Genomic DNA, 25,582 nt, shown 5'->3' with positions numbered 1-25,582 from the left:
TTAATATTTAATATATCTATTGGCCATTTTTACTGCTTTTGAGAAATTTCTGCTTATTTCCACATACTAATTTTGGTTTTTTTTTCTTGTTTGTTTCTTAGTGACCTTGAGGTGTGTCACTAAGATATCTATCAGAGAATTCTCTTGACCTGTGAATATAGGCACCCATCTCAATAAGCTTGCCTCTTCTGCCTTTTCTATATACCAAAAATTCTAATAAATCATGGTTTTATTTTCACTTGATCCTAGGATTTCTTTGGTTTTTTTAAAACTATATTTTATATGTAACAAATATAGTTTACATTACATATTCAATCTCCATGTGCTTGTGTGGCTTCTATACTTTCTCATGATACTAATTTTATTCCATTATGACAAATAAGATATAAGAAATATCTTGGAACTAGAGTTACAGGTATTTATGAACTATTTGATATGAGCTTGACCACTGAGCCATTTCTTGATTTGGGAAGTTTTCTGCTATAACGTCACTGAATAAATTTGTAGTCCCTCTAGTCTGTTCTTTTCAGGTCTTTGTGCAGCATGGCTCGATTGGTTGGTTTAGTGCACTAGAATGTTATTTTTATTATTTCTGGATTTTGTTTTCTTTATTGTTATCTGAATATAGATTTCCCACTTTTGTCATCAATCCTGATAGCTTTTCCTCCACCTGCTCTAGGCTGTTGGTGATACTTTCTAGTAAGTTTTTATTTGACTGAGTTTTTCATTTTAAAGATTTTTTTGGCTGAATTTTTTATCCAAGTACTAAATTTCTAGTCCATTTTTTTTGTACAGGGATCATATTGGTATCTTCACTCTTCTTTCATTTGAGCCTCCTTATTAATCTCCATGTGTTTATTTTGCAAGCACATGAATATGAGAGTATGAACATGTATGCAGAAGCCAAGAGCAGGTTGTCAGATGTCTTCCTCTATCACTCTCTGCCTTACTTCTTTGAAATAGGATCTTTCACTGAAGCAGAAGCTCCCACTGTGTCTCCTCTGCTCCCCAGTCCTGGTATGTGCAGCCATGCTTGGCTTTTATATGGATGCCAAGGGTTCTAAATCAAGTCCTCATGCTTGCAAAATGTGAGCTCTTAAAATGTCATTTCAACAGACCCTCATTGATCATTTTTAAAAGCAGACTTTTGAAATATTCTGGATTTTTAATGATTTCAATATCTTTAGGTTCAGTTATTCAAGAATTGCAAATTTTTAGAGGATTCACACTACTTTGTGTTTTCATGTTTATGATTTAGGTTACGCATCTATTAAAATAGCTATTCCTTTTTTTTTAGTGAGCAGCATTCTTAAGGACTCTGCTCACAAGGAAAAAGAATTGTGATAATACCATTAACACCAAAATAAAGCATACATAAAAATACGGTTAAAAGAGGCTGGAGGAATGCCTCAGTGTTTCAGAACATGGGTACTCTTTTCCAGAAGAGTTGGTTCCCAGCATCCTTATCAGGCAGCTCACAATTGCCTGTAAATCTGCTTCCAGGGGATCCAATGCCTCTGACCTCTGCACACCTATGCTTATATGTGCATAACCACACACATATACATTATTTACAATAAAGTAAATCTTTAAAAGAAATATAGTTAAAAGAAATTAAAGTCATTTACTACATTAAGTGGAAATAGAAAAGAAAATAGTAAAAAAGAATGTAGAATAAAGTATGAATTTAAAAATCAGTAAAGGCATGAGTGGTGAATGAAGTAAAGGAGAGGGTAAAAATAAAGGAATGAAACAAGATTTAATGAAAAGAAAAAGGGACAGGTATAAGAGGAACAGATAGCAGCATGTTAAAAATTCACAAAATTACAAAATATAGGAGAAAAACGATAAAAATAAGATGAACAGAAACAAAAAGATGGAAATAAAGTAAAACACTAAAATATCAGAAATAGGAAATTATAAAGATGCATAAAATATTATAAACAGTAAAAATTAAGGGACGGAGAATGGCAGAAAGAATGAAGTAATAAAAAATGAATGAATGACTTAGACAAGCTTCTTTCTGTGTTCTCTAATATTCAGCCTGTGAGGGGGGAGTTGGCCATGAAGCCGAATGGGTGCTGTACATAGGGTGAAGTCCCCAAAGTCAGCCATTAATTGTATAATTCTATTGATTTCTACAAAGTGTGATGAGTTGTCTTGTTTTTTTTATGCTGTTGATGTCTGAATTATTTATTTACTTGATACTTCGACAACATTGTGTCCATATGTATTTATCCTGATTGTCAGTCATTGTTTCTTCAAATATTTTGCCCCCTTGTCTCTTTCCTTCTGGGCCTCTTAATCACATGGGGTTGACATACTTGCTCATGCTTCCAGGTCCAAACCTTGATCATTCTTCCTGTTTTTCTTTATTTCGCTTTACTGGTTATATCAGTTTTCTGGCTCTTTTATTCGTTGTGCACACTTGTAATCAAACCTCTCTAGCAGGCTTTTTCTTATGGGCTACCAACCAGCTCCCAAATCATGATACGGAGACTTAATATTAGTTATGAATGCTTGGCCTACCTTAGGCTTGTTTCTGGCTAGCTCTTTTAAATTAGTATGTTTCTTTTTATCTACCTTTTGCCTTGGGGTCTTTTACTCTGTCTGTCTGTCTGTCTTAATTTCTTTCTGTCTCTATGTTTGACTGGCAGCTGCCTGGCTTCTGCCCCAAGAATGTCCCTCACTGTCTCCCCATTTTCTTCATTTTTCTTATTTCTCTTGTTTTTTTTCGAACCTAGATTGCTCCTTCTATTTATTCTCTCTGCCCACCAGCTTCACTTATTCCTCTTCTGCCTAGTTGTTGGCCATTCAGCTTTTTATTAGACCTATCAGGTGCCTTAGGCAGCCAAGGTGAAATAGCAACACATCTTTTCATAATTAAACAAATGCCGCAGAAACAAATGTAACACATTTTTACATAGTTAAATATTCCACAACAAACCTCCTTGATTAGTCTTTTATTACACTCATTCCTTTTTCCAAATCTTTGGTTTTTAATTAGTTATAATCTCTCATAGTTATATGTTGATTTAATTCTTTTGATGTAGTTTCCTTTAGTCCTATGAACATGTTTATATCAGCTGACTCTAAGTGTTTGTCTAGTAAGTCTGATATCTTAGGCTTCCTCAGGAATTGCTGCTGGCTACTTTTCTCTTGTTTTTTGGGCAGAATTTTACTGTTTATTTGTATGCCTTGTGATTTTTAGGTTAGAAGAGTAATTATGTAGTTTTAAAATTTTTAATGTGATATGTAACATAAATTGATTTGGCTGATGTTAAACCAGTTCAGTGAGGCTGCTGACATTCACAGACTGAGACTACTGGTTTCCAGACTACAGCGACCCTAGGAAGAAGGGATGGGAATTGGGAGTTGCAGCAAGTTAAAGCACCAGAAAGCTCACTATTCTCACTAAGATCCGTGTTTTTCTTCAGTAATGGCTCTCTTGGTTAAATTTCAAAGTTCTGAAAAAACTGGGTTTAACAAATTTCATTGTTTTTGAAGAAGTGAATTTTCAGTGATCTTTTATACAGTGTTTCAGAAGTATATCTCAGTCTACCTGTGCTTTTAACCGTTGTGCATATATCCTGCTATTTGATATGTAAACATGATCTATTTGCATTTATTGGCAGTCATGAAAGTCCACTCTTTGATTTCATTGAGAGCTGCTTGCGAAATAAACATGAAATGGTTATTTATGAAGCTGCTTCTGCCATTATTCACCTTCCTAACTGTACTGCAAGAGAGCTGGCGCCTGCCGTCTCAGGTTAGTTGTATTTGATAGCTGTTCTCTGTTTATGTTCTTACGTTTTTTTGTTTTTCTGTTTTGTTTTTTTTTTTTTTTTTTTTTTTAATCAATGGGTCTGCAGAGTAATCATTAGAGTGGTGTTTAGGGCTGAGATTGCTCAGTGAATAAAGATGTTTGTTAATGATTTCAGTTCTCTTTAATGTTTAGAAAACACATTTGCGCTGAGCGGTGGTGCTGTACACCTTTAATCCCAGCACTCGGGAGGCAAAGGCAGGCGGATCTCTGTGAGTTTGAGGCCAACCTGCTCTACAAGAGCTAGTTCCAGGACAGGCTCCAAAGCTACAGAGAAACCCTGTCTCAAAAAAAAAAGAAAGAAAGAAAGAAAAGAAAAGGGAAGAAAGAAAGAAACACATTTGCTCTCACAACTAGCACTGTGTCTCTTAAACAATTCAAATACTAATTGGGATATTAATTCTTAGAGAAGCAAAGCAAACCTTGTTTTCTATTAAAGTTTTTATACCTGAACAGTACTTTTCCCCCCTATTTTTGATATTATTGTTCACATGAAGATTTTATATTGTGATCTAATTTTCTGATACAAACAATGAATGTGATTCATTACACATTATAATTTTCAGCTATATGGTGAACAGGAACCACAGTTAATTTTCTGTTTCCCTTTTTCCAGTTCTTCAACTTTTCTGTAGCTCTCCTAAACCAGCCTTGAGATACGCAGCTGTGAGGACCTTGAACAAAGTAGGTGTCCTGTTGGTGATATAGACTTGTATGTTTAATTCAGAAACCTTAAATACAAAGCATTTGGCTCTCTCAAGCTTAGCATATCTGATCTATGGGCTTCACATGTGTAGCACCTTATTTGTACTTGCGGCCTTAGTTGTAGCCGTTTATACTGTTAGTCTATGAAAGATTCCTGACTTCTGAGTACTTTATGTTCAGGGGGTACACTGTTCAATGTGGAGGCCATCCACAAGTGCCAATTTAAGTTCATTAAGATTAAGTAAGGGGTTCAATTCCTTAGTCACACTAATCAAACGACCTATGCTTATAGCCACTTGTGGTTAATAAAAAATCATATGAAACAGTACAAATATTGAACAGTTTTATCAATTCCTTATCTCTCATCTTGAAACAAGTTGCGTCTTGGAATTCACGTGTTTGTGAATTTTAGAGAGGTTATATAATGTGATGCTATCTTTTATATTAACTCCAGTGGGCCTGAAGCAACACTTAACCATTAAAATACAGAAAGATTTCTGCATAGAGCCTGTGACTCTTTGCTACATGGATAAATGAAGATTTTTTTTCACTAGTCTGGGTGATCTTTTTCTGTTGAATGAATTTTACTGATAATGATTTGCAGAGTATTTTTACATTTTCAGAATTTTGGATCAGACATTCTGTGCCAATATGGGATAAACAGAGATGGTGCATCAATGTAGAATGACAGACATATTTTAGCAACAATGGGTAGTCCAGTTTGACAGGAATTTGTTTAGTTGCAGGAGTGTTTTAAAAGTGACAGAATGTCTTTCTTGATCAGCATTTACCATAATAGATCTTTTTCTCAGAGTTCTAATGTTTTGTAGAATAGACACTCATGAACTTATAAATTATAAGGAGATAATAGGCTGCCTATAAAAAAGAGACTGATGCTGTCATTAAGGTTACATGGAAGAGGTTAACAAATGAGAGTACTATGCTGTATTGTGGCCATTACTTATTTATCAAGTGAAACCTGGTTAGTTAAAAAACAGTTACTTTGGGTGGGGAGTTGAGACAGGGTATCAGGTAGCCCAAGCTGGCCTGGAAGTTGCTAAGTAGCCATAGTTGACATTGAACTTCTGGTCTTTCTACCTTCAGCTCTCAAGTGCTAAGGTTATAGGCATTCACCATACAACCTAAAATGATCCCTTTAGATTGTCACTTACCTTATTTAAAGTTTAGGTTCTGGCTTTTATCAACAATAATGTGCGTTATTTTTGTTGTTGTTGTTGTTGTTGTTGTTTTATTTTTCTTGTTACCTTCTACAAGGTGGCAATGAAACACCCCTCTGCCGTTACTGCCTGCAACCTGGACTTAGAGAACTTAATCACAGACTCAAACAGAAGCATTGCTACCCTGGCCATTACTACATTGCTCAAAACAGGAAGTGAGAGCAGTGTGGACAGGCTTATGAAGCAGATATCTTCTTTTGTATCTGAAATCTCAGATGAGTTCAAGGTAAGAATTTAAATAAGCTTTTCCTTGGTCTGTAGCTTGCTATAACTGTGTCTTTTGAGAAGGTCTTAATTTTTTATGAAGTCTGCAGTATAATTCTTTTTCTTCCTAGATATTGCTGTATTGTACATAAATAACTTTTATATTTCTCCAAGTTGTAAAGATATGTTTTATTCTAAATGTTTTATGTCTTTAGCTTTTACATTTTGGTTTGTGACCAAACCAAAAATTAATGTTTGTATGATAAATTCGGTGTTTTCCTATACTCATACCCAGTTATTCTAGCATAATTAGTTAAAAAGACTTTCTTTCCCTATTGGAGTGCTTTGGTATCTGTCTTAGTTAGGGTTTTATTGCTCTGAAGAGACACCATGATCACAGCAACTCTTATAAAGGAAAACACTTAATTGGGACTGGCTTATGGTTTCAGAGATTTATTCCCTTATCATAATAGCAGGAAGCATGGTGGAAAAGGAGATGAGAGTACTATATCTTCATCCACATGCAGCAGAAGGAGGCTGTGTGCCACAATGGGCATAGTTTGAGCATATGAGACTCCAAAGCCCACCTCTACAGTGACACATTTCCTCCAACAAGGCCATACCTTCTAATAGGATCCATTCCCTATGGACTAAGCATTCAAACACCTGAGTCTATGGGGGCCATTCCTATCCAAACCACCACATTCCACTCCCTATCCCCCATAGGCTTATAGCCATAACACAATGCAGAAATGCATTCAGTCTAACTTCAAAAGTCCCCATAGTATATGAAAGTCTCAAACTTATTTAAAAGTTCAAAGGTCAAAGTCTCTTCTGAGATTCATACAGTCTCTTAACAGCAATCCCCTGTAAAATCAAAAACAGATCACATACTTCCAACAAATGAAGGTACAGAACGTGTGTGTGTGTGTATACTTACCATTCCAAAAGGTAGGGAAGGAAGTATAGTGAAGAAATACTGGACCAAGCAAGACCAAAAACAAGCTGTGCAAACTCCAAACTGCATCTCCATGTCTGATATCAAAGTGCTCTCCATCTTTGTTCAGCTTTCCTCGGCAGCTATCCCACAACTCTGGCATCTTCAAGCTTCACCTATATGGCTTCACACAATGGCCCTTCTGGGCCTCCATACAGAGACATTCCTGCCACACGCCTGGCCTCTGTGGCTTTCCTTAGTCACAGAGAGACATAACCCCTTTTTTCTGTCCTTGACTCTAAAGCCAGAACCACATGGCTGAAGCTGCCAAGTTTTGCTGCTTGCTGGGCCAGTACATGGCCCCCCTCACCTCATTCAATTACATCCTCACCAGCTTTCTGTTATCCATGGTTTACTTCACAGTTTGGCTGTCCTGGAAACCAATCTGTATACCAGGCTGACCTCAAACTTAGAGATCCGCCTGCCTCTGCCTTCAGAGTACTGGGATTAAAGGCCAGCGCCACCACACCAGGCTCTGAGCTTTTCTTTAACTTCCTTTTCACAGATTGGAAGTTTAAGTAGGTGTGGTCTTGCCCTAAGGTCACCACTCCCTTTATTCCACTTACTTTCAAGCTTTTCTTTAATCTGTTTATCTCCTTGAACACAGGATTTAGCTCCATTCCACTTACTGATGCCCCTTTTCTCCTTGAACTGTATTATCTTGTCTGTTTCCTTCCTCAGCTTGCACCTTTTCATTATAGAGCTACATAAGAGTGACCTCTTATAAACACACAACAGAGTCAATATTAGGCTGTTTCGAGGTTTCCTCTACCAACAGAATTGACCCAAAACTCTTCAACTTAATCTCAGGTAGACTTTTTGGACAAGGGCAAAAACCAACTACATTCTTCATCAAAATATCACAAGAATGATTTCTAGGTAGCATACTAAAATTCTTCCCCTCTGAAACCTCTTGATCTGAGCCCCCATATGTCAGTCATCCTCAACATCACTGTCTTCCATGGCCCACTGTACCCCACTTAAAACATTCAGCTGCTTTTCTAATTTAAGGTCTCAAAGCCCACATTACTCAAAACAAAAACATAGTCCAGCCTATCACAGTAGTACCCTAGTCCCTGATACCAACTTCTGTATTAAGGTTTCATTGCTGTGGAGAGACACCATGGCCACGGGAACTCTTATAAAGGAAAACTTTTAATTGGGACTGGCTTACAGTTTCAGAGATTTAGTCCATTATCGTAATGGCGAGAAGCATGGTGGCATGCAGGCAGACAAGGTGCTGGAAAAAGAGCTAAAAGTACTGCATATTGATCCACAGGTAACAGTGGGAGACTGTGCCACACTGGGCATTGCTTGAGCACATATGAGACCTCAGAGCCTGCTTCCACAGTGACACACTTCCTCCAAGCCAGGCTACACCTGCTCCAACAAGATCACACCTCCTAATAGTGCAACTTCCTATGGGCCAAGCATTCAAACACATGAGTCTGTGGAGGCCATTTCTATTCAAAACCACCATAGTATCTTTATCTGAAAATCAAATAATTGTTTATTACTAATGTTTATTACTAATCTTTTAATTTTCCATATTAACTTTGTATCATGTGACTTTGCTGAATTACCATATTGCCTACATTGTTTGAAATTATCTGTATAAATAATATCTTGTGTAAATGAGGTTTTCTTATTTTGAATCCAAAGATCTTTCCTATCTTTTTTTCTTACCTTACTAAAATAGCTAGCACTTTTAATAAAGTGCTGAGTAGAACCAGTGACAGTGTATTAGAAAAAATCAAAGGGCAATAAGTTTTAGTGTAAAGAAAGAGAAAGAAGACCTTATCATTCTTTCTAACACTCGGCCATGTAGCAAAAGGGACTGTTGCTCTCTACTTAATATAAAAAAAATAAACAAAAGTAGACCATTTCAAACTTTGGAATGTTATAAAAATTGTTTAGAATGGAAAGAATGGAAGTTGGCAAATGACCATAAAATAAATATTTTAGATGATCTGGGCTCCTGAAATTATCTATTTACATGTTCTTTAGTTTTATTCTTAATTCTTTAAAAACCCTAAAATATTAGCTCAGGTAAACTGTTTCAGTGAGTATCCCCATCATTGTCTTGACCTCTTTGTTCATATTCCTACTCTTCCCTCTCTTTAAGTGGACTCTGGGAGCTCAGCCCAGTGCTCCACTGAGGACCTCTGCCTCTACTTCCATCAGTTGCTGGATGAAGCTTCTATGGTGACATTTAAGATAGCCATCAATCTGACTACAGGGCAAGGCCAGTTTATGAACCCTCTCCTCTATTGCTTAGGGTCTTAGCTGGTTATCTTTGTGAATTCCTGGGAATTTCTTTAGTGCCAGGTTTCTTGCTAGCCCCATAATGGCCCCTCAATCAAGATATCTCTTTCCTTGCTGTCTGTCTCTGTCCTTCCCCCATCTTAACTACCCTGTTCCCTCAAGTTCTCCTCCCCATCCCTTCCTCCCCTCCTCCTCTTTCCACTCTCCCTTATCCCCCCACCCCCATGCTCCCAATTTTCTCAGGAGATCTTGTCTATTTCCTCTTCCTGGGTGGATCTATACATGTTTCTCTTAGGGTTCTCCTTGTTACTTATCTTCTCTGGGGTTGTGGACTATAGGCTCGTTATCCTTTGCTTTACAGCTAGTATCCACTATTCCTGAGCTAATGGGAGCCCACCAACTCTGGCCTGACAGGGAAAGAACCAGCACAGGATCAACTAGGCCCTCTGAATTTTGGTAATAGTTGTAGGAATGGGACAGACTGTGGGGCCACTGGCAGTGGGACCAGGATTTATCCCTATTGTTTGTACTGGCTTTTTGGAACCCATTTTCTTTGGAGGGATACCTTGCTTAGTCTAGATACAGTAGGGAGGGCCTTGGTCCTGCCTCAAAGCAATGTGCTAGATTTTGTTGACTCCCCATGGGAAGTCTTATCCTCTCTGGGGAGTGGATGAGAGGTGGGGGGGTGGTGAAGAGAGTGGGAGGAGTGGAGGGAGTAGGAACTGGGATTGATACGTAAAATGAGAAAAGATCATTTTTTAAAAAAATAATTAAATAAAAATTTTAAAAACCCCTAAAACCATCATAGCTTTCAAACCCTACAAAACTAGGATATAAGTGTGGAATGGTGCTATGTGCTAGTAATCTTAGTACCCAGAAGACTGGAGCAGAAACATCATGAGTTTTGGCCAGCCTGAGCTACATACAAGTTCTAGGACATCCTGGGTAAATAGCAAGACTCTTGTCTGAAAAAAATAAAGTAGAATGCAGCTAAGATTGGGTAATAGTTTACTGGCTTCAATTTTAGAAAATTAAAAGGTTTAAAAAGATTGAAAATTAAAGTGCACTAAAAAATTGATGGCCATGTTATGATTCATTGGAAATATTTGTTTATCCTTGTGTACAATTGCTTGTAGCATTAAAAAAAATCCTATGTCTACTAAAAGTGAGTTTTTTTATGTTTGTTTTTTTTCTTCCTAGTAAGTTGGGTTCTTACTAGGTAGCCTGCACTAGTCTTAAACTCACAATCCTGATACTCCAGCTTTCCAAGGGTGGAAATTATAGGTGCTACCATGCCTGACTAGAAAGAAAAAGAAGAAGAAGAAGAGAGAACCCCACAGTTTCACTCTTTGAACTGAGACCTTTTCAGTTGTATGCATTACTGTAAACATGTTGGGCAAGTTGCAGGTTATATACAGAATGATAGCAGTCATGTCAACACCACAGAGTAGGCAAAACTTACATAGATTTATTGTCTGGGGGTACATTAGTAAACTGAAGAAAAATAAGGAAATAGGAAAGAGATAAGGAGAAATAATCATACCAAGGGAGGCTCCAACAGATATGATCAGGCAATAAAGAGGTACATAAAAGAATTTCAGATTATGGAAATCTTTTAAACTATGAAGAAAGTATATAAGCATTGTTATTATAATACTTTGTTATTTTATTTTAATTTATTTAGTAATGCTATATATTTTAATAAGTAATCTGAAACATGCCATAACAAACATGAAAAAGGTGATAATACTTTTGTTAAGCTGCATTCTTTATTAGCAGAATCTCTCCCCATTACTAATTTTGCTAGCTTTTTAACCTTATAAAACAAATTCTCATTAAGTTGTTTAAAGCTCAGTTGTACTTTTTAATCATCAGTAATTGAAAATTATAGAATTGAAAAAAGTATAGAATATCATCAGTGATTTTCTCGATTTTTTTAGTTCTTGATTTCTGTGACTGTGTGGAATTTTATAATAAAAATAGGATGAATTCATAGCCTCTCATTTCCTGTAGAAATAAAAACATAACCTCTCCCACAAAGTAACATATCTTTTGACTTAAATTTTGAAGTCAAGATATTTTTAAAATATGTAGGTTCATTGAACCTAACAGTTTTTATAATCCAGTGTTTCTTAGCAGTCAAAAAATTCAAAGATAACACAATAACATACAAGATCTAGACTCTCTGTATATTTCTCATCTTTACATGGCTTAATATATTTTTTATTACTCTATTTTATTTTTTTCCGAGACAGGGTTTCTCTGTGTAGCTTTGGAAGTAGCTCTTGTAGACCAGGCTAGCCTTGAACTCACAGAGATCCTCCTGCCTCTGAGTGCGGGGATTAAAGGTGTGTGCCACCGCCACCTGTCTAGCTCTATCCCTTTTTAAAGGACTTTCTCTACCCTTTTTCTTTTTTCTCTTAAGCCTTCATATATTTTTAGACACATTTTTACCCATTGAAAAGTATTTTTTTTTTTCATCGAATCTGTCTTTACTGTATATCTGTAACTTTTTCTCTCTGCATGAGCAAAAACTCTAAATCTGCCCTGCAGCATACTGGCAGAGCTTGCTCTGGCAGCTCAAGTCTGCAGGCAGCAGCTAGAAGTCTCTCTCTACTGAGACCCTGTGAGAGACTGTGGGAACCTATCATGGCCCTTAATGCAGCTGTTGGGAGATGCTTCTCTGCCCTGCAGCTGGCTTGAGACTGTGAGACTAGGAAGCTGTGTTTGGCTCTGTTTTTGTGTGGTTAGAACCTTTATTTTAAATGGACTTAGGTCTTATGTGGATCGACACCCTATGGTGGATGCCATTTGTAGGAGGAGTTTTCCTGCCCCGCAGTCACTCTTAAATAAACACACTGTGGCTTATATTGATTATAACTACCTCAGTTCTGCTTCTACAAAGTGATTCAGAGAAGTCGTATTTGCTTGAAGAGGCAAGCCAGCACCCTTTACATGATTGCTTGTGCCTGAGAGTGATTTCTTGATAGAGTAGGATGTGTGTGTTAAATGTGTGTGTACATACGTATATAGAATTTTAAAAATAAGACATAAATCTGACAAACTAGAACTACTAAAGAATTTATATTTATTTTTATTTATATTTATTTATATTTACATCCCATTTCCTGAATCCCCAGCTTCATCCCTTTTCAAATTTCATCCCATATTCCATTCAAATAGGATAAAGTATTGATGCTGAGGAATGTTACAGTGTAGGCAAAAATCACATTTATACTGTAAATGTGAAAATACAAGAAAAATTTTTGGAACAACAGATATATTAAGTTTTTTTTTAATTTGGGGAGAGGAGAATTTGGATTTGAGATAGTTAATTGGGGATGTCAGTTTTTGCTCCCACCCCCCAGTCTTAGCATTAACCTTGTGTTAACTTTTCTCTCCCCTTTCTGTCATCATTTCTGTCACTGCATTTTTATTGGTTTATATACATCTCAAACATATACATTTCATACATTGTATACATAATTTTCACACTAGTATCCTCTTTGCCTTCTACTACCTCCTGCTAATCTACATCCTTTCCCTAACTATCCTTCCTTCTACTTTCATGGTATGAATGTGTAGGGGCAAGGGTTGCTTCCCAATGAATTTCTTTCAGGTTGTTTACAGGAGCATGAACACCTTACCAATGTCTATACCACTGAAGAAAATGTCTCTCCTTCCTCTGTCAACCATAAATTGTGAATAAGTCCTCAGAGGGGGTAGAGCCCCATGAGCCCCTCTCCCTTTCATGACAAGGTATTGATGGGCCCGAACTTGTGCAGATAACAGCTGCTGTGAGTTCAAGACTGTGCAATCATCCTATCAGCCAGGAAGTCAGCATTCCACACCACTCCACCTTCCTTCCTGTCCTGACATTCTTTCTGCCCTTCTATCACAGTACTCCCCATGGGAGAGCATGCACGTGTGCATGTGCGCGTGTGCGTGCGTGCGTGCGTGCGTGTGTGTGTGTGTGTGTGTGTGTGTGTGTGTGTAAATGAACCTTTAATGGGGGGGAGGGATCTTGTTTATGGCTATGTGTTCAACAGCCATTTATTCCTAGCACCTTGACCAGTTCAAATGATCTGTATTCTCTCCTGATCACTACATAAAGAAGCTTCTCTGACTACAGCTGACAGCAGTACTAATACATGGTCTTAAACACAGTGTTTAGAAGGCAAATCCAACGAGAAAAGTGTTGGTTATCCCCATAACAGACTTGCCACTATTGTACTATTGGTCATACTGACTGGCTAGTTGGTATTTCCTTTCCTTAATCTTTTAAAAGTCCATCCTTTACACATATTTTCCTCCTCTACCATACTTATATGAATTGTTAATCTAAAAAGAAAATGCAGATGGCACCTGTTTTAATTAGGGTTTCAATTGTTGTGAAGAAACATTATGTCCACAGCAACTTTTATGAAGAAAAACATTTGAGGCTGGCTGATAGTTTCAGAGGTTTAGTCCATTACCATCTTGTCAGGAAACATGGTGGCATATAGGCAGGCATGGTGCTGGCAAAGGAGATGAGAATTTTACGTCTTGATCTGCAGGCAACAGCAAGTGAACTATCTACGGCAGTGAGCATAGCTTGAGGCAAAGAAGATCTCAAAGCCTACCTCCAAAGTGACATACTTCCTCTTGACAGGCCATACCTCCTCATAGTGCCACTCTTTGGGGCCATTTTATTTCATATCACCACAGCACCCTAAGAAGTAGTTTCAGATCAACTCTAAAGGAAACACAGACTAAGATGGCTTCTAAAGAGAACATACTTGCTCAGCCCATAGATTTCCTGTATGCTGTCTTACTGTAAATTCATGTCCCATGAAAGCTCTTTATGGTCCCTGCATTCCAGAAGACAAAAACTTCAGATGAAGGAGTCTACTTTGTCTTCTTCAGGGTCAGTATTCAATGGACCAAAGCAAACATCTAATCTTAACAAAACTACCATAAATAAAGCATGTATCTAAAAATTTCTTTTGTTAAAAAAAGCATTGACTCCTCCCTTGGACCCATAAATTAACTAGAAGAAGGATGAAAGCCTGGCATCCAAAGTGTATGGTGTTTTTCGAGACAGGGTTTCTCTGTAGCTTTGGAGCTTGTCCTGGGATTAGCTCTTGTAGATGAGGCTGGTCTTGAACTCACAGAGATCCTCCTGTCTCTGACTCCCAAGTGCTGGGATTAAAGGCGTGCACCACCACCTCCTGGCTAGCAATAGAATCTTACCTTCAAGTTTTAGGAAGCAAACAGGGGCAAGCAGTAACCTATATTGTTTTAGAAGTCTCTTGGACACTCCCTACCTTGATGAAAATGAGGCAGACCAAAACTTGCATATATTTAGTGGAAATATAAGTATAGTAATTTTGGAAAAATTTATTAAGCTTAATGAATTTGTTCCCTGTATGTGATCCAGCAGTTTTACTCTTAATTATATTCCCTACAGAAATGCATGTTTAAGACTCATTTTAAATGACAGATCAAGCAGCTAATTTTGAAAAGAGAGAGAGAAAAAAAATGACCTCTAAATGTCTGGGATTAATTTTATGACTGACAAGTTGTATTACTCTGTCTGTCTCAGTTTCCTTGGCTATACCAGGGAGATGATGATGATGATGATAATAATAATAATAATAATAATAATAATAATCTCATAGAATTGTTGTGAGATATAAATGAAATAATAAAAAGCTATTGTGCCCTAGTGTCACCTACTGCTGTTTTCTGTGTGTATAATATGAGAACTGTAATTACTCATGTAGAGTGGTTAATATTTTTTTGATTAATTCTTATATTTTACTGCAATTACCATAAATCTTTTATGAACAAATAGACTAATTTCTTTAATTATTTCATTTTTGATATGTAAAACATTATACTATTCCAAGAAGTGTTGATATATTCAGAAGAGTATCACTTCCTCCCATACCTCCTTATAAAACTATTTGCTTACACATTTATCATCTTTGGTACACCTTTTATAAATATAAAAGATACATCCATGTTTCCTGTTTTATTGTACATCAAAGATAGCATAGTGTTGCGTTCTTTTTGTACAATGCTTTTCCTTTTTTCAACTTAAAAATAAATAAAAGTCATTCAATGTTTTTGGAAAGAGATATGCTTTTTATTATTATTATTTCTTTTCAGTTTTTTCAAAACAGGGTTTCTGTATGCCCTGGCTGCCCTGGATCTTGCTCTATAGACCAGACTGGTCTCAAACTCTGAGATGCTTCATATTTTTTTCCAGCTGCATAATATCCCAGCAGCTATGTGGAATGTAGCTTATTGAACTAGTCTCTTGTTTGGGTAGTGTGCAGTTATTTTGTACTTAGGAATAATGGTGCAATGGATACTCTGAGCATGTCTCTTTCAAAACAGTAAATCTATGTCCTCAAGGCATATTGTGAAAGCTAAATATAATAAATACATCATTCAGGGGGCTGGAGAGATGGCTCAGTGGTTAAGAGCATTGCCTGCTCTTCCAAAGGTCCTGAGTTCAATTCCCAGCAACCACATGGTGGCTCACAACCATCTGTAATGAGATCTGTTGCCCTCTTCTGGCCTGCAAACATACAGACAGAATATTGTATACATAATAAATATTTTAAAAAATAATAAATAAATACATCATTCATAGAGCATGCTAAATGCTGCCAGCAGTGTATAAAAGTATTAGTTTTCATAATCTTACCAGGAGCTATTGTTGTTTGCCAACCTTTTGGATGAGATATCATGTTTCTGTGTGTAGTTTTAATTTGAATTCTGTTTTTATGAGGAATATAAAACATCTTTCTCTTTTGAAATCCCTGTTTGTGTGTCTGCATAATGTTTGTGTGTAAGAATATGTATAGGCATGGTCCACACATGGTGGAGCACATGTGGAGAGGCCAGAGGACAGCCCTGAGTGTCAGTTACCACACTCACACCCTGGCTTGTCCACTGCGAGCATCCTGGGGTTTTTCTGTTTCCTTCTCCATCTCCCTGGAGGAGCTCTGAGATGACAGATGCTCGCTACTTGGGTCCTCACACTTGCTAGATGTACACATTGATCCTTCTCCCCAGCATTTCTAACCGTTGTCTGCACTCTTAAAGGTCACTTAAGACCTCCTTGTGAGCTGTCTGTTGAGTTTTCCACCACGTTTTTTATAATTTTTGTCTTTGTTTCTCAATTATTTAAAGACTTCTTGTATGTTAAGGATACAAACATGAAACATGTTACTAATTTTTTCTCCCAGTTTTCCATTTATCTCCTGTATTAGATTGGGTTTTGTAATACACAAGTTTTGGGTTTAGTTTCTGTTTTTAGTTTGGTGGTTGCTGGGTATTTTTATTTTATTTTTTATATTTGTCAGTCTTTTTGTCTGTTCCACTTGATTTTGAGTCATTGTTAGAATCCTTACCTTTCATTATGGAGGGATTCACTCATGTTCACTTGAGATACATTTTATCCTTCTATGTTTCACTCAAGTTCCATATGTGCTTGTTCTTATTTTCTAGATACTTGTTTATTCACCTATTTGTACACCATTGCCACACAGGTTTTAATAAGCTTTATTGGGCCTGTTTGCAACTGTTAACTCCCCATTGAAGCTGTTTTTAACCTGTTCTTAGCTATGCTTGTGTGTTTGTTTTTCTTACCAAAATAAAGCTTCCTGATTTCATGAAATTTTTTATTGTCATTTTTATTGAAATCATATTAGATATAAAAATTACCATAGAGGAGAATAGCTATCTTATTGATGTTGAAAGATCCTAACCAAGTACAGGGAATAGTTTCAGCTCCTCTGATCGGTCTGTGCTTTTCCACAGGTGGTGGTTGTGCAGGCGATTAGCGCTCTCTGTCAGAAGTACCCTCGGAAGCACAGCGTCATGATGACTTTCCTTTCCAGCATGCTGAGAGACGATGTAGGTAGCAGACTACTGAACACAGGAAGGTGTTCTCTTAAATCCCCCTGATTGCTGTTAAATATCACAGTGTTTTGTTGTTGTTGTTGTTAACTCATTTCTACATGGTTTGAATTTTTATTTTATATTCTTTAAAAATTGTATACATATATCCAATGATTCTTAATCATGTCCACCCCTTACTTCCCCCTGCACTTGCTCCAACTCAACCCAGGACATCCCATTAGTATTTTAAGCACATTACTTTATCATGTGTTAAATATATTTCTTTCTCATTTCTGTATGTCTCTCAAATTCTACACAAGATTCCAATTGCTGTACTATCATGGCTATTTATTTTCACACTTGAAGGGGAAAATACTTCATTGTTATTGTTATATTAAATAAAGGATGTTAATTGAGATATTATAAGCATGAACCTTGAAATACAAGCACTTCTTTTTAGGAAAAAAAAAGTCCTTAAAATGGGGATGGGATGGTGAAAAATAAAATTGAATATTGAAGTTTAAGCATTTCTCAAAAAAAAAAAAAACAAGATGGGAATGGCGTTGTGGCACTTATTGGTGGGAGAGAAAAAGGTTCTAAGAACAAATGGCAGTTTTATCTTCTCTTTTATTAGGGAGGTTTTGAATACAAAAAGGCCATTGTGGACTGCATAATCAGCATTGTGGAAGAGAACCCTGAGAGTAAAGAAGCTGGCCTAGCCCACCTCTGTGAATTCATTGAGGACTGTGAACACACCGTTCTGGCTACTAAGATTCTGCACTTGCTGGGCAAAGAGGGCCCCAGAACACCTGTCCCCTCCAAGTATATCAGATTCATCTTTAATAGGGTGGTCTTAGAGAACGAGGCTGTCAGAGCTGGTGAGTCAGTAGGGTACAACTAGTGATAGAACTGCTGGTCTTTAAAAATATGTAATTCAAGAGCATAGTATTGAAATTGGAAAACAAAGTTACAGGTGTGATGTGATTTTGGAGGACACCGTGGGTCTAGATACACAGCTCTTCCTTTGTGTTCCAACTTCTATACAGATTTTGGACTTGTATTGGTGTCCTTTCAGTGTAACAAGAACACTAGAATGGCACCTCTTTTTTGGTTTTTTTGAGACAAGGTTTCTCCATAACTTTAGAGCCTGTCCTGGAACTAGCTGTCCTGGAACTAGTAGAGACGGGCCTCAAACTCACGGAGATCCACCTGCCTCTGTCTCCTGAGTGCTAGAGTTAAAGACGTGCACCACCACCACCCAGCTTGATACCTCTTATTTTTTCATTAAACCATTAATTAAGAATTAATTAAATTAAAACATTAAGTCAGAATGTTTATGGGATTTGTGTATGAATGTGTCCATCTATACATTTTAAGTGATTCTAGCGTATTCCACTAATATAGGTAAATTCTCCAGTAATCCTTTGTCCCATTATCTCCTGATCTTATCCTTCTACTTTGTATCCAGATAAACTCAAAGAAGCCATCATTAGTTGCCTTCGTGTGCTCTTTTCCAGTTTCTTCTCCACTCAATAAAATTTGGCCCTCTTCTTTAATTTTTTTCTCAAATTACTTTTTCAATTACATACGACTTAGATGGAAAATCAGACTAATATTTTTACTTTAGTTTACATCTCAACTTGATATACTATTCAGTGGCTGCTTAAGGAAACTCTCTCCTTTGATTTCACAGTGTACTTCATTTTTCCTCATCCTTTGGTCTTATTTATAATCTTTCTTTCTAAGACATTTATTGGCCGTCCGTAGAACTGTCTTGTCAATGTATACATTCGTCTAGATGTTTTGGGGGCCTCTGTTGATAGGCATAACTCTCCTGAATATGAATGCTCACCATACGCCCCAGAGTAATGTGAAATTCAAACTAATGCGAACTGGAGTCTTCACTGGATCCTCACACAGAAGGCAGAGTCTGAGTCCTCACCACACCCTGATACTCTGGCTCCTTACTGGTTCACCACTCTCCTCTCTCGTCATTGGACTCTGGTTCCGGCTTGCATTCATTTCTCATCCCTAGTTGGTCTGCTTCTAGTGTCACAGATACTGTGTTTGTTTTTTTGTGGAATATGAAGAAGGGGCATTAAAATAACACAAATTTGGGCTGGAAAGCTGACTTAAGAGTATTTACTGATCTTGCCAACCTCCTGAATTTGGCTCCACTTGTAACTCCAGCTCCCAGGGGATCTGTTACTTCTGGCCTCTCCTAGCACCTGCACTCATGTGTTCATACCTACATACAAGCATATATACTTTGCATAATTAAAAATCATACAAATAAATGTTTAAAAACAATCACAAATATATCCTGTGCCTATGTGGTAATGTAACCTTTCATTAACACAGAGGTTGAGCTATGTGTGGGTTTAGTTTATCTCTAGTCTCTAACAGAGTCCAGTGCCCAGCCTTCTCATTCAAGTCTAGTAATTACACTTTCTGCTCTGGGCACAGGACATTTTTATTTGCTTTTCTTTCTAATACTCTTGTCCTGCCTTTTCCCTCTGGCCAAACTAACTATTGTACAAAATTAGCTGCAGTAGAGTGTCTCACTTCCTTGTCTGACCCAAGCTCCATCTCTACTCACCTAGCATCCTGGCTCTAGTTCTGCAGAGATTTACTAGGCTAGACAGGCTCGTTCCTCACCTCTCTTTCTCACTTCTTACAGCACAGACCATGTCTTTAGCGTTCTTCCTCTCAGCTTCTGCCACTTCCAGGTACACTTTAGGTGAGCGTTGAATCTTTGTTGAATGAAAGGAATTTTAGTAATAGTTTCTTGGCAGTAGTTGTTGGAAACCTGAACTAAATCATGTCAGAGGGTGTATGAGAGGCTGTCACACAGTAGAGACAGCTCCCACTCAGTATGTACATGATTCTTTTTTTGTTTGTTTGTTTGGTTGGTTTTTTGTTTTTGTTTTTGTTTTTCGAGACAGGGTTTCCCTGTAGTTTCTAGAGCCTGTCCTGGAACTAGCTCTTGTAGACCAGGCTGGCCTCGAACTCAGAGATCCGCCCGCCTCTGCCTCCCGAGTGCTGGGATTAAAGGCGTGCGCCACCACCGCCCGGCATGTACATGATTCTTTTTCCTCACTGTGTTCCTATGTAGAGCTCACTAGATACTTTACAGTTCTGTTTGTGCTTAAGCAATCAAGGAACTGCTAATGAGACTTTATTTCTGCTGAATACTAGCTGCTTCTCTGATTCACTTTGGTTTTGGTTTTTTATTTGTTTTTGTTTTGTAGCCCAGGCTGGCCTAGAACTCATTATGTAACCCAGACTGATCTCAGACTTTGAGTAATCTTCCTACCTTGGACTCACAAATGTCTGATTTGTTTTTGGAATGCTTATTGCTTAACTCTGAGAAGCTAATATTTATGTTGCTTCATTTTATGTTTCACAATAGCTGCTGTGAGTGCTTTGGCTAAATTTGGAGCTCAGAATGAGAGCCTTCTCCCAAGCATCCTTGTACTCTTACAAAGGTATGTAAAAGAATGTCAGTTTTTGAAAAATAAAGATTCCATGTAGCTAAAATAGTGACAAGCCTCATTGTACTATGTCAGACACACTGCTGGGCTAAGGGTAGAGCTAATAGAACTAGTGAGGGCAAATGGAGTGCTTCCATTTCTGACAATTACATGTGCAGGATAGATGTGGAATTTGAGTTTGGATTTCTTTTACGTGACTTTGAAAGAGTAAGGTAAACATGTGCACCTCAGTTTGTACAGTGAGCACTAACTTCAAAGAGATGGTAAGCGATTTTTATCAAGTATTAACGATAGTAACCTTTCATGACCTCATCCCTCCCTAATTAATAAAGAAAAGGCCTTTTTAGCAAATATTTTGTGATTGCATTTTATGATTAAAGCAATTAAGTCATACACAAAAGACTGACTAGTTTACGAATCAGAATAGTACTGAGTCCTAGTTTTCTTTGTCTCCTTAGTGAAACATATTCATTTCTTAGTTTTAGGGAAGCTAAGTCTTTGTTGGGTTCAAGGTTAGACTCTACATTATTATGCCATGGTACTGTGTTCTTCCTAGTGACATCAGTGCCTCCTAATGTAGTAATTCTGATTTGCAATAGCAGCATTTCTTTAGTAATTCATAGCAGCTCAAGAATTGTGGAAAATTTAGGAGCCCATGTTGGCTATTATTGACTCTGTCATAAAAATCATATCAGATGACCTCAACTGTGCTCTATAGGAATGGTGGCAAAACTGTTGGAAATCTTTGGGATATAGAAACATACCTCTGCCATTTCTCCCGAACAGGTGTATGATGGATACTGATGATGAGGTACGGGACCGGGCTACCTTCTACCTGAGCGTACTGCAGCAGAGACAGGCGGCTCTGAATGCTACATATATCTTCAGTGGTCAGTGAGAGGCAGGAATGTGGGGACATAATACTTGTTCAAACCTATTTTATGGCGATTCACATATTAACTGACTCCTTTAGGCAGTTGCATGGTTTTAATCTTTGAATGCAATTCCATTTCTAGGGAAACCCCATATTCACAAAGGTATTTCCTAATTTGGTGACAGAAGTTCCTATGAAATAATAGAATATATCTTTAAAAATATAACAGGATCAAATGAACATTGCTTATCCCTGCTTCTTCTTTTTTTTTTTTTTTTTTTTATCGAGACAGGGTTTCTTCTGTAGCTTTTGGAGACTGTCCCGGAACTAGCTCTTGTAGACCAGGCTGGTCTCGAACTCACAGAGATCCTCCTGCCTCTGCCTCCCGAGTGCTGGGATTAAAGGCGTGCGCCACCACCGCCCGGCTCCCTGCTTCTTCTTAGGCTCCCTCTTACATCTCTCCCCATTTTTATTTTCTTCTGCTTTTCTTGTCCCCATGTAGCTAAGATATTTAATTTTCTGAGAGATGCTTGCATTTTGTTGACATTTTTAATGCTCTATTCCCACGTTTCCTTGAAAGAAGTAAGGCAGTTTATAAGTTTATAAAGCGGTTTTATAAAGTAATCTTTACTTTGATTATCTAAGCTATAGCAGTGGTTCTCAACCTTCCTAATGCTGGGATCCTTTAATACAGTTACTCATGTTGTGGGGACCCCCAACCATAAAATTATTTTCGATGTTACTTCATAACTGTAATGTTGCTACTGTTATGAATTGTAATATAAATATCTGTGTTTTCTAATGGTCTTAGATAACCCCTTATGAAAGGGTCGTTTGAGATCTTTAGTAATAAGACTTATGCCATTGTTTAAATTTAGGATTTTAATTTCAACTCTCTTGGGTTTTACCCAAAAGCAAATACAAGAAAATGTCCCAAGATGAAAAAAGGTTTTTTAAAGTCATTTAATACAAAATGTCACACTACTTAAAGCTGTTTGCTATAGTTTTTTGATATGCATTTCTCTTCCTTCAGAGAACTTTAAGAAGAGATTGTAATGCTGAGATTTTTCTCTTTATAGGTCTGACAGTTTCTATACCAGGGATGGAAAAGGCCTTACACCAGTACACACTAGAGCCTTCAGAAAAACCCTTTGACTTGAAGTCCATTCCTCTTGCTATGGCTCCTGTCTTTGAACAGAAGTCAGGTAACAGAACTGTTTAACTGTTAGTTTTTCTGAGTGTAGGTAATTCATTAAAAAAAAAAAAAGCTTGTAAATAGTAACACATCTTCTAACCTAGAAAATAAAATTTGAAAAGGCTTTTTAAAAATAGCATAGTTTCTCTCATTTTAAATTTTTGTTTGTTTTTGAGACAGGGTCTGTGTACACAGCCCTGTCCTGGAACTCACTCTGTAGACCAGGCTGGTCTTGAACTCACAGAGACTCACCTGTCTTTGCCTCCCAAGTTCTGGGATTTAAGGTGTTCGCCATTGGTGATCTTTTAATACTAAGGTAGATGACATTGTTTAAATTTAGGATTGTCTCTTGAGTTTTACCCAAAAGCAAGAATAAGATGAAAATCTCAAGATGAAATTTTTTTTAATTATTTAATATAAAATGTCACAATACTTGAAGCTGTTTGCCACTGTGTATCTACTAGAAGTTACTGCCCTCATCTCTTTCTGTATACATGGTTAGCTAAAAGTGGAGAGAAACTCACTTGATTGCTTATATCTATCTTTGTAGAAATCACACTTGTGACTCCCAAGCCAGAGAAGTTGGCTCCTTCCAGGCAAGACATTTTCCAAGGTATTTTTTTATGAGTACAAGTAATAGTCTTTAATCCCTAGGCATTATAAATTAATAACATCCACCACTTTTATTCAATTTGATTAATTCTCAGTTCAGTAACTTTTTCCGTGTCGTAGGTTATAGTGGCTGGAGTTACCTGGTGTCCATAGACTTTCCAGTGACTAATTTATTACCTGGGAGTGTTGTTCTTGGGCATATTCTATCGGTTAAGGGGGAAAATATCAGCAATTTAGTTCCCCCTCCCCCCGCATACAGGAATCTAGAGTTATTGCACAGAAGCTTGGAGACCACTGACTGGGTGTTGAATTATTAGTAAAGCCATAGAAATAAGACCATTAATCTACTCTGTGGTAACTAAAGCATTTTAATAAAGTCTCTACCTGTCTTCTTCATACTATACTTCTACTTTTCTTTCTCTTTGTGTTTAACAGAACAGTTGGCTGCCATTCCTGAATTTATGAGTCTGGGGCCCTTGTTCAAGTCTTCTGAGCCTGTTCAGCTCACAGAGGCAGAGACAGAGTACTTTGTGCGCTGTATCAAGCACGTGTTTACTGACCACATTGTGTTCCAGGTGAGATAAAGAATTCTTGGTTCTTTCTAGGCCTTGGTTCTTTCTAGCTTATACCAGTATAAACTGGTATACTTGGAGCCAAATAGCACTTCCCTTTAGTTTATGATTCTAGTTCCTTTCATAGAGGGTTAATTTAGCAATAATTCTAGTTTTCTTTTCAGAGGTATAGAGGTTTCTTCTTCTGAGGTGCTATTTTTTGATAACTAAAATTTAAAAGGGTATAAAATTGAGTGTCTCAAGAAATAGACTATTTTAAAAATATCAGCATTTAATCCAGGTGGTGGTAACACATGCCTTTAATCCCAGCACTCGGGAGGCAGAAGCAGGCAGATCTCTGTGAGTTTGAGGCCAGCCTGGTCTATAGAGGGAGTTCCAGGGCAAGCCCCCAAATTACAGGAAAAACCCTGTCTTGAAAAACAAAACAAAAAAAACAAACAAACAAACAAAAAATCAGCTGAAGGCTCAACTCGAAGAACTAAAAATAAGCCTGCTTGTTTTTCACTAAGGCAGTTTTTAGGGGATGTGGGAGCATACTCTTGGCAGGTGTGAACCTGGGTTCAATACCTAATTAAAAAATAATTCTTAGGAGACTATAGTGCTGTTTATAGTGTTGAATACAGCGGATTCCAGAGTTGAGCTGTGGACAAATGAGTGAGTAGAAACAACTTGTTGGAAAATATTTTTTATTCTTTACAACTTTTCTATTGCTGACTTTTCAGTTTGATTGTACCAACACTCTGAATGACCAGCTGCTAGAGAAAGTAACAGTGCAAATGGAACCATCTGATTCCTATGAAGTTCTTTGCTGCATCCCAGCCCCCAGCCTCACCTACAATCAGCCAGGAATATGTTACACACTTGTTCGCTTGCCAGATGAGGATCCTATAGCAGGTACTAACTCATAGAAGGGAGAAGATACTTAGTGGCCTAAAATGCATCACCTCTTGAGCTCGTAGAATGTCTAGACAAGTATTTAATGCTCAAGAATATGATTCTTTCCAGAACTTAATGTTATGTGGGGGGTATGTTAATAAAATTGGTTACTATTGTAGAACTATTGTAGAAATACTACTTTCAAAACTAAATCTTTGAGAGTGTTGATAATAATGCTAAAAGAGAAACTGAATGTATATAGTCATAGCCCCCAAATGAATTCAGGGTTTCTGTTGAAACAATGTAACCATGAGTTAAGGTTCTAATACCTGATATGTCTTAGAAGAATCATGATGTTTCCTTCCAGTGTTCCTGGGAAAACTTGGTTATTTAGTAGATGGCTGGCATTTTAACACATCATTTTAAGCATCTTGTTGTATAAGGCTGTGGTCTGCAGTGTTTCAGCTTCATAAGTAGTTTAGCCAACTATTTTGTGTCCATATTTGAGAAAGGCTTTATCATTTACTTGACCTATGTTCAGTCTTAGTGTGGAGGTGGCATAAGGGGTCTAAAAGAGAGCCAACTGCTAGTGCCAGTGATAGTATTTATAATTTGAGGATTTAGGATAATCTAGACAATATATCCTTTATAAAATGTTGGAATCTATCACACTTGAAGTCTTTACCTCACTCAGTTTTCCCATACTCAACATAGACCACCTAACAGTAGTTACCCAGCTTTTCCAGAAATAAGCACACATGCCACATTAATATTTAAACAGTTTTTTACTACTAATTCAGTACAGGAAATACAGAAATTAACAATATTAAC

General features: G+C 37.4%; 1 protein-coding gene across 1 annotated transcript in view; it reads left to right on the top strand.

The window, feature by feature from the left end:
- The window catches only part of Copg2 (COPI coat complex subunit gamma 2), a 124,751-nt gene that overhangs the window by 65,765 nt on the left and 33,404 nt on the right, over positions 1–25,582 (top strand). The window contains exons 10-20 of the mRNA XM_038318942.1: positions 3,636–3,769; positions 4,440–4,507; positions 5,804–5,992; positions 17,048–17,143; positions 17,763–18,006; positions 20,541–20,616; positions 21,409–21,512; positions 22,576–22,701; positions 23,242–23,304; positions 23,739–23,878; positions 24,598–24,769. Of these exons, the coding sequence (XP_038174870.1) occupies positions 3,636–3,769; positions 4,440–4,507; positions 5,804–5,992; positions 17,048–17,143; positions 17,763–18,006; positions 20,541–20,616; positions 21,409–21,512; positions 22,576–22,701; positions 23,242–23,304; positions 23,739–23,878; positions 24,598–24,769 (1,412 nt within the window). The remainder of the gene's footprint in view (positions 1–3,635; positions 3,770–4,439; positions 4,508–5,803; positions 5,993–17,047; positions 17,144–17,762; positions 18,007–20,540; positions 20,617–21,408; positions 21,513–22,575; positions 22,702–23,241; positions 23,305–23,738; positions 23,879–24,597; positions 24,770–25,582) is intronic.

The sequence above is a fragment of the Arvicola amphibius genome, chromosome 2, assembly GCF_903992535.2.
Source record: "Arvicola amphibius chromosome 2, mArvAmp1.2, whole genome shotgun sequence".
In the NCBI taxonomy this organism is placed as follows: domain Eukaryota; kingdom Metazoa; phylum Chordata; class Mammalia; order Rodentia; family Cricetidae; genus Arvicola; species Arvicola amphibius.
The sequence above is the reverse complement of the archived record's forward strand: the minus strand, read 5'-3'. Positions and strand labels throughout refer to the sequence as shown.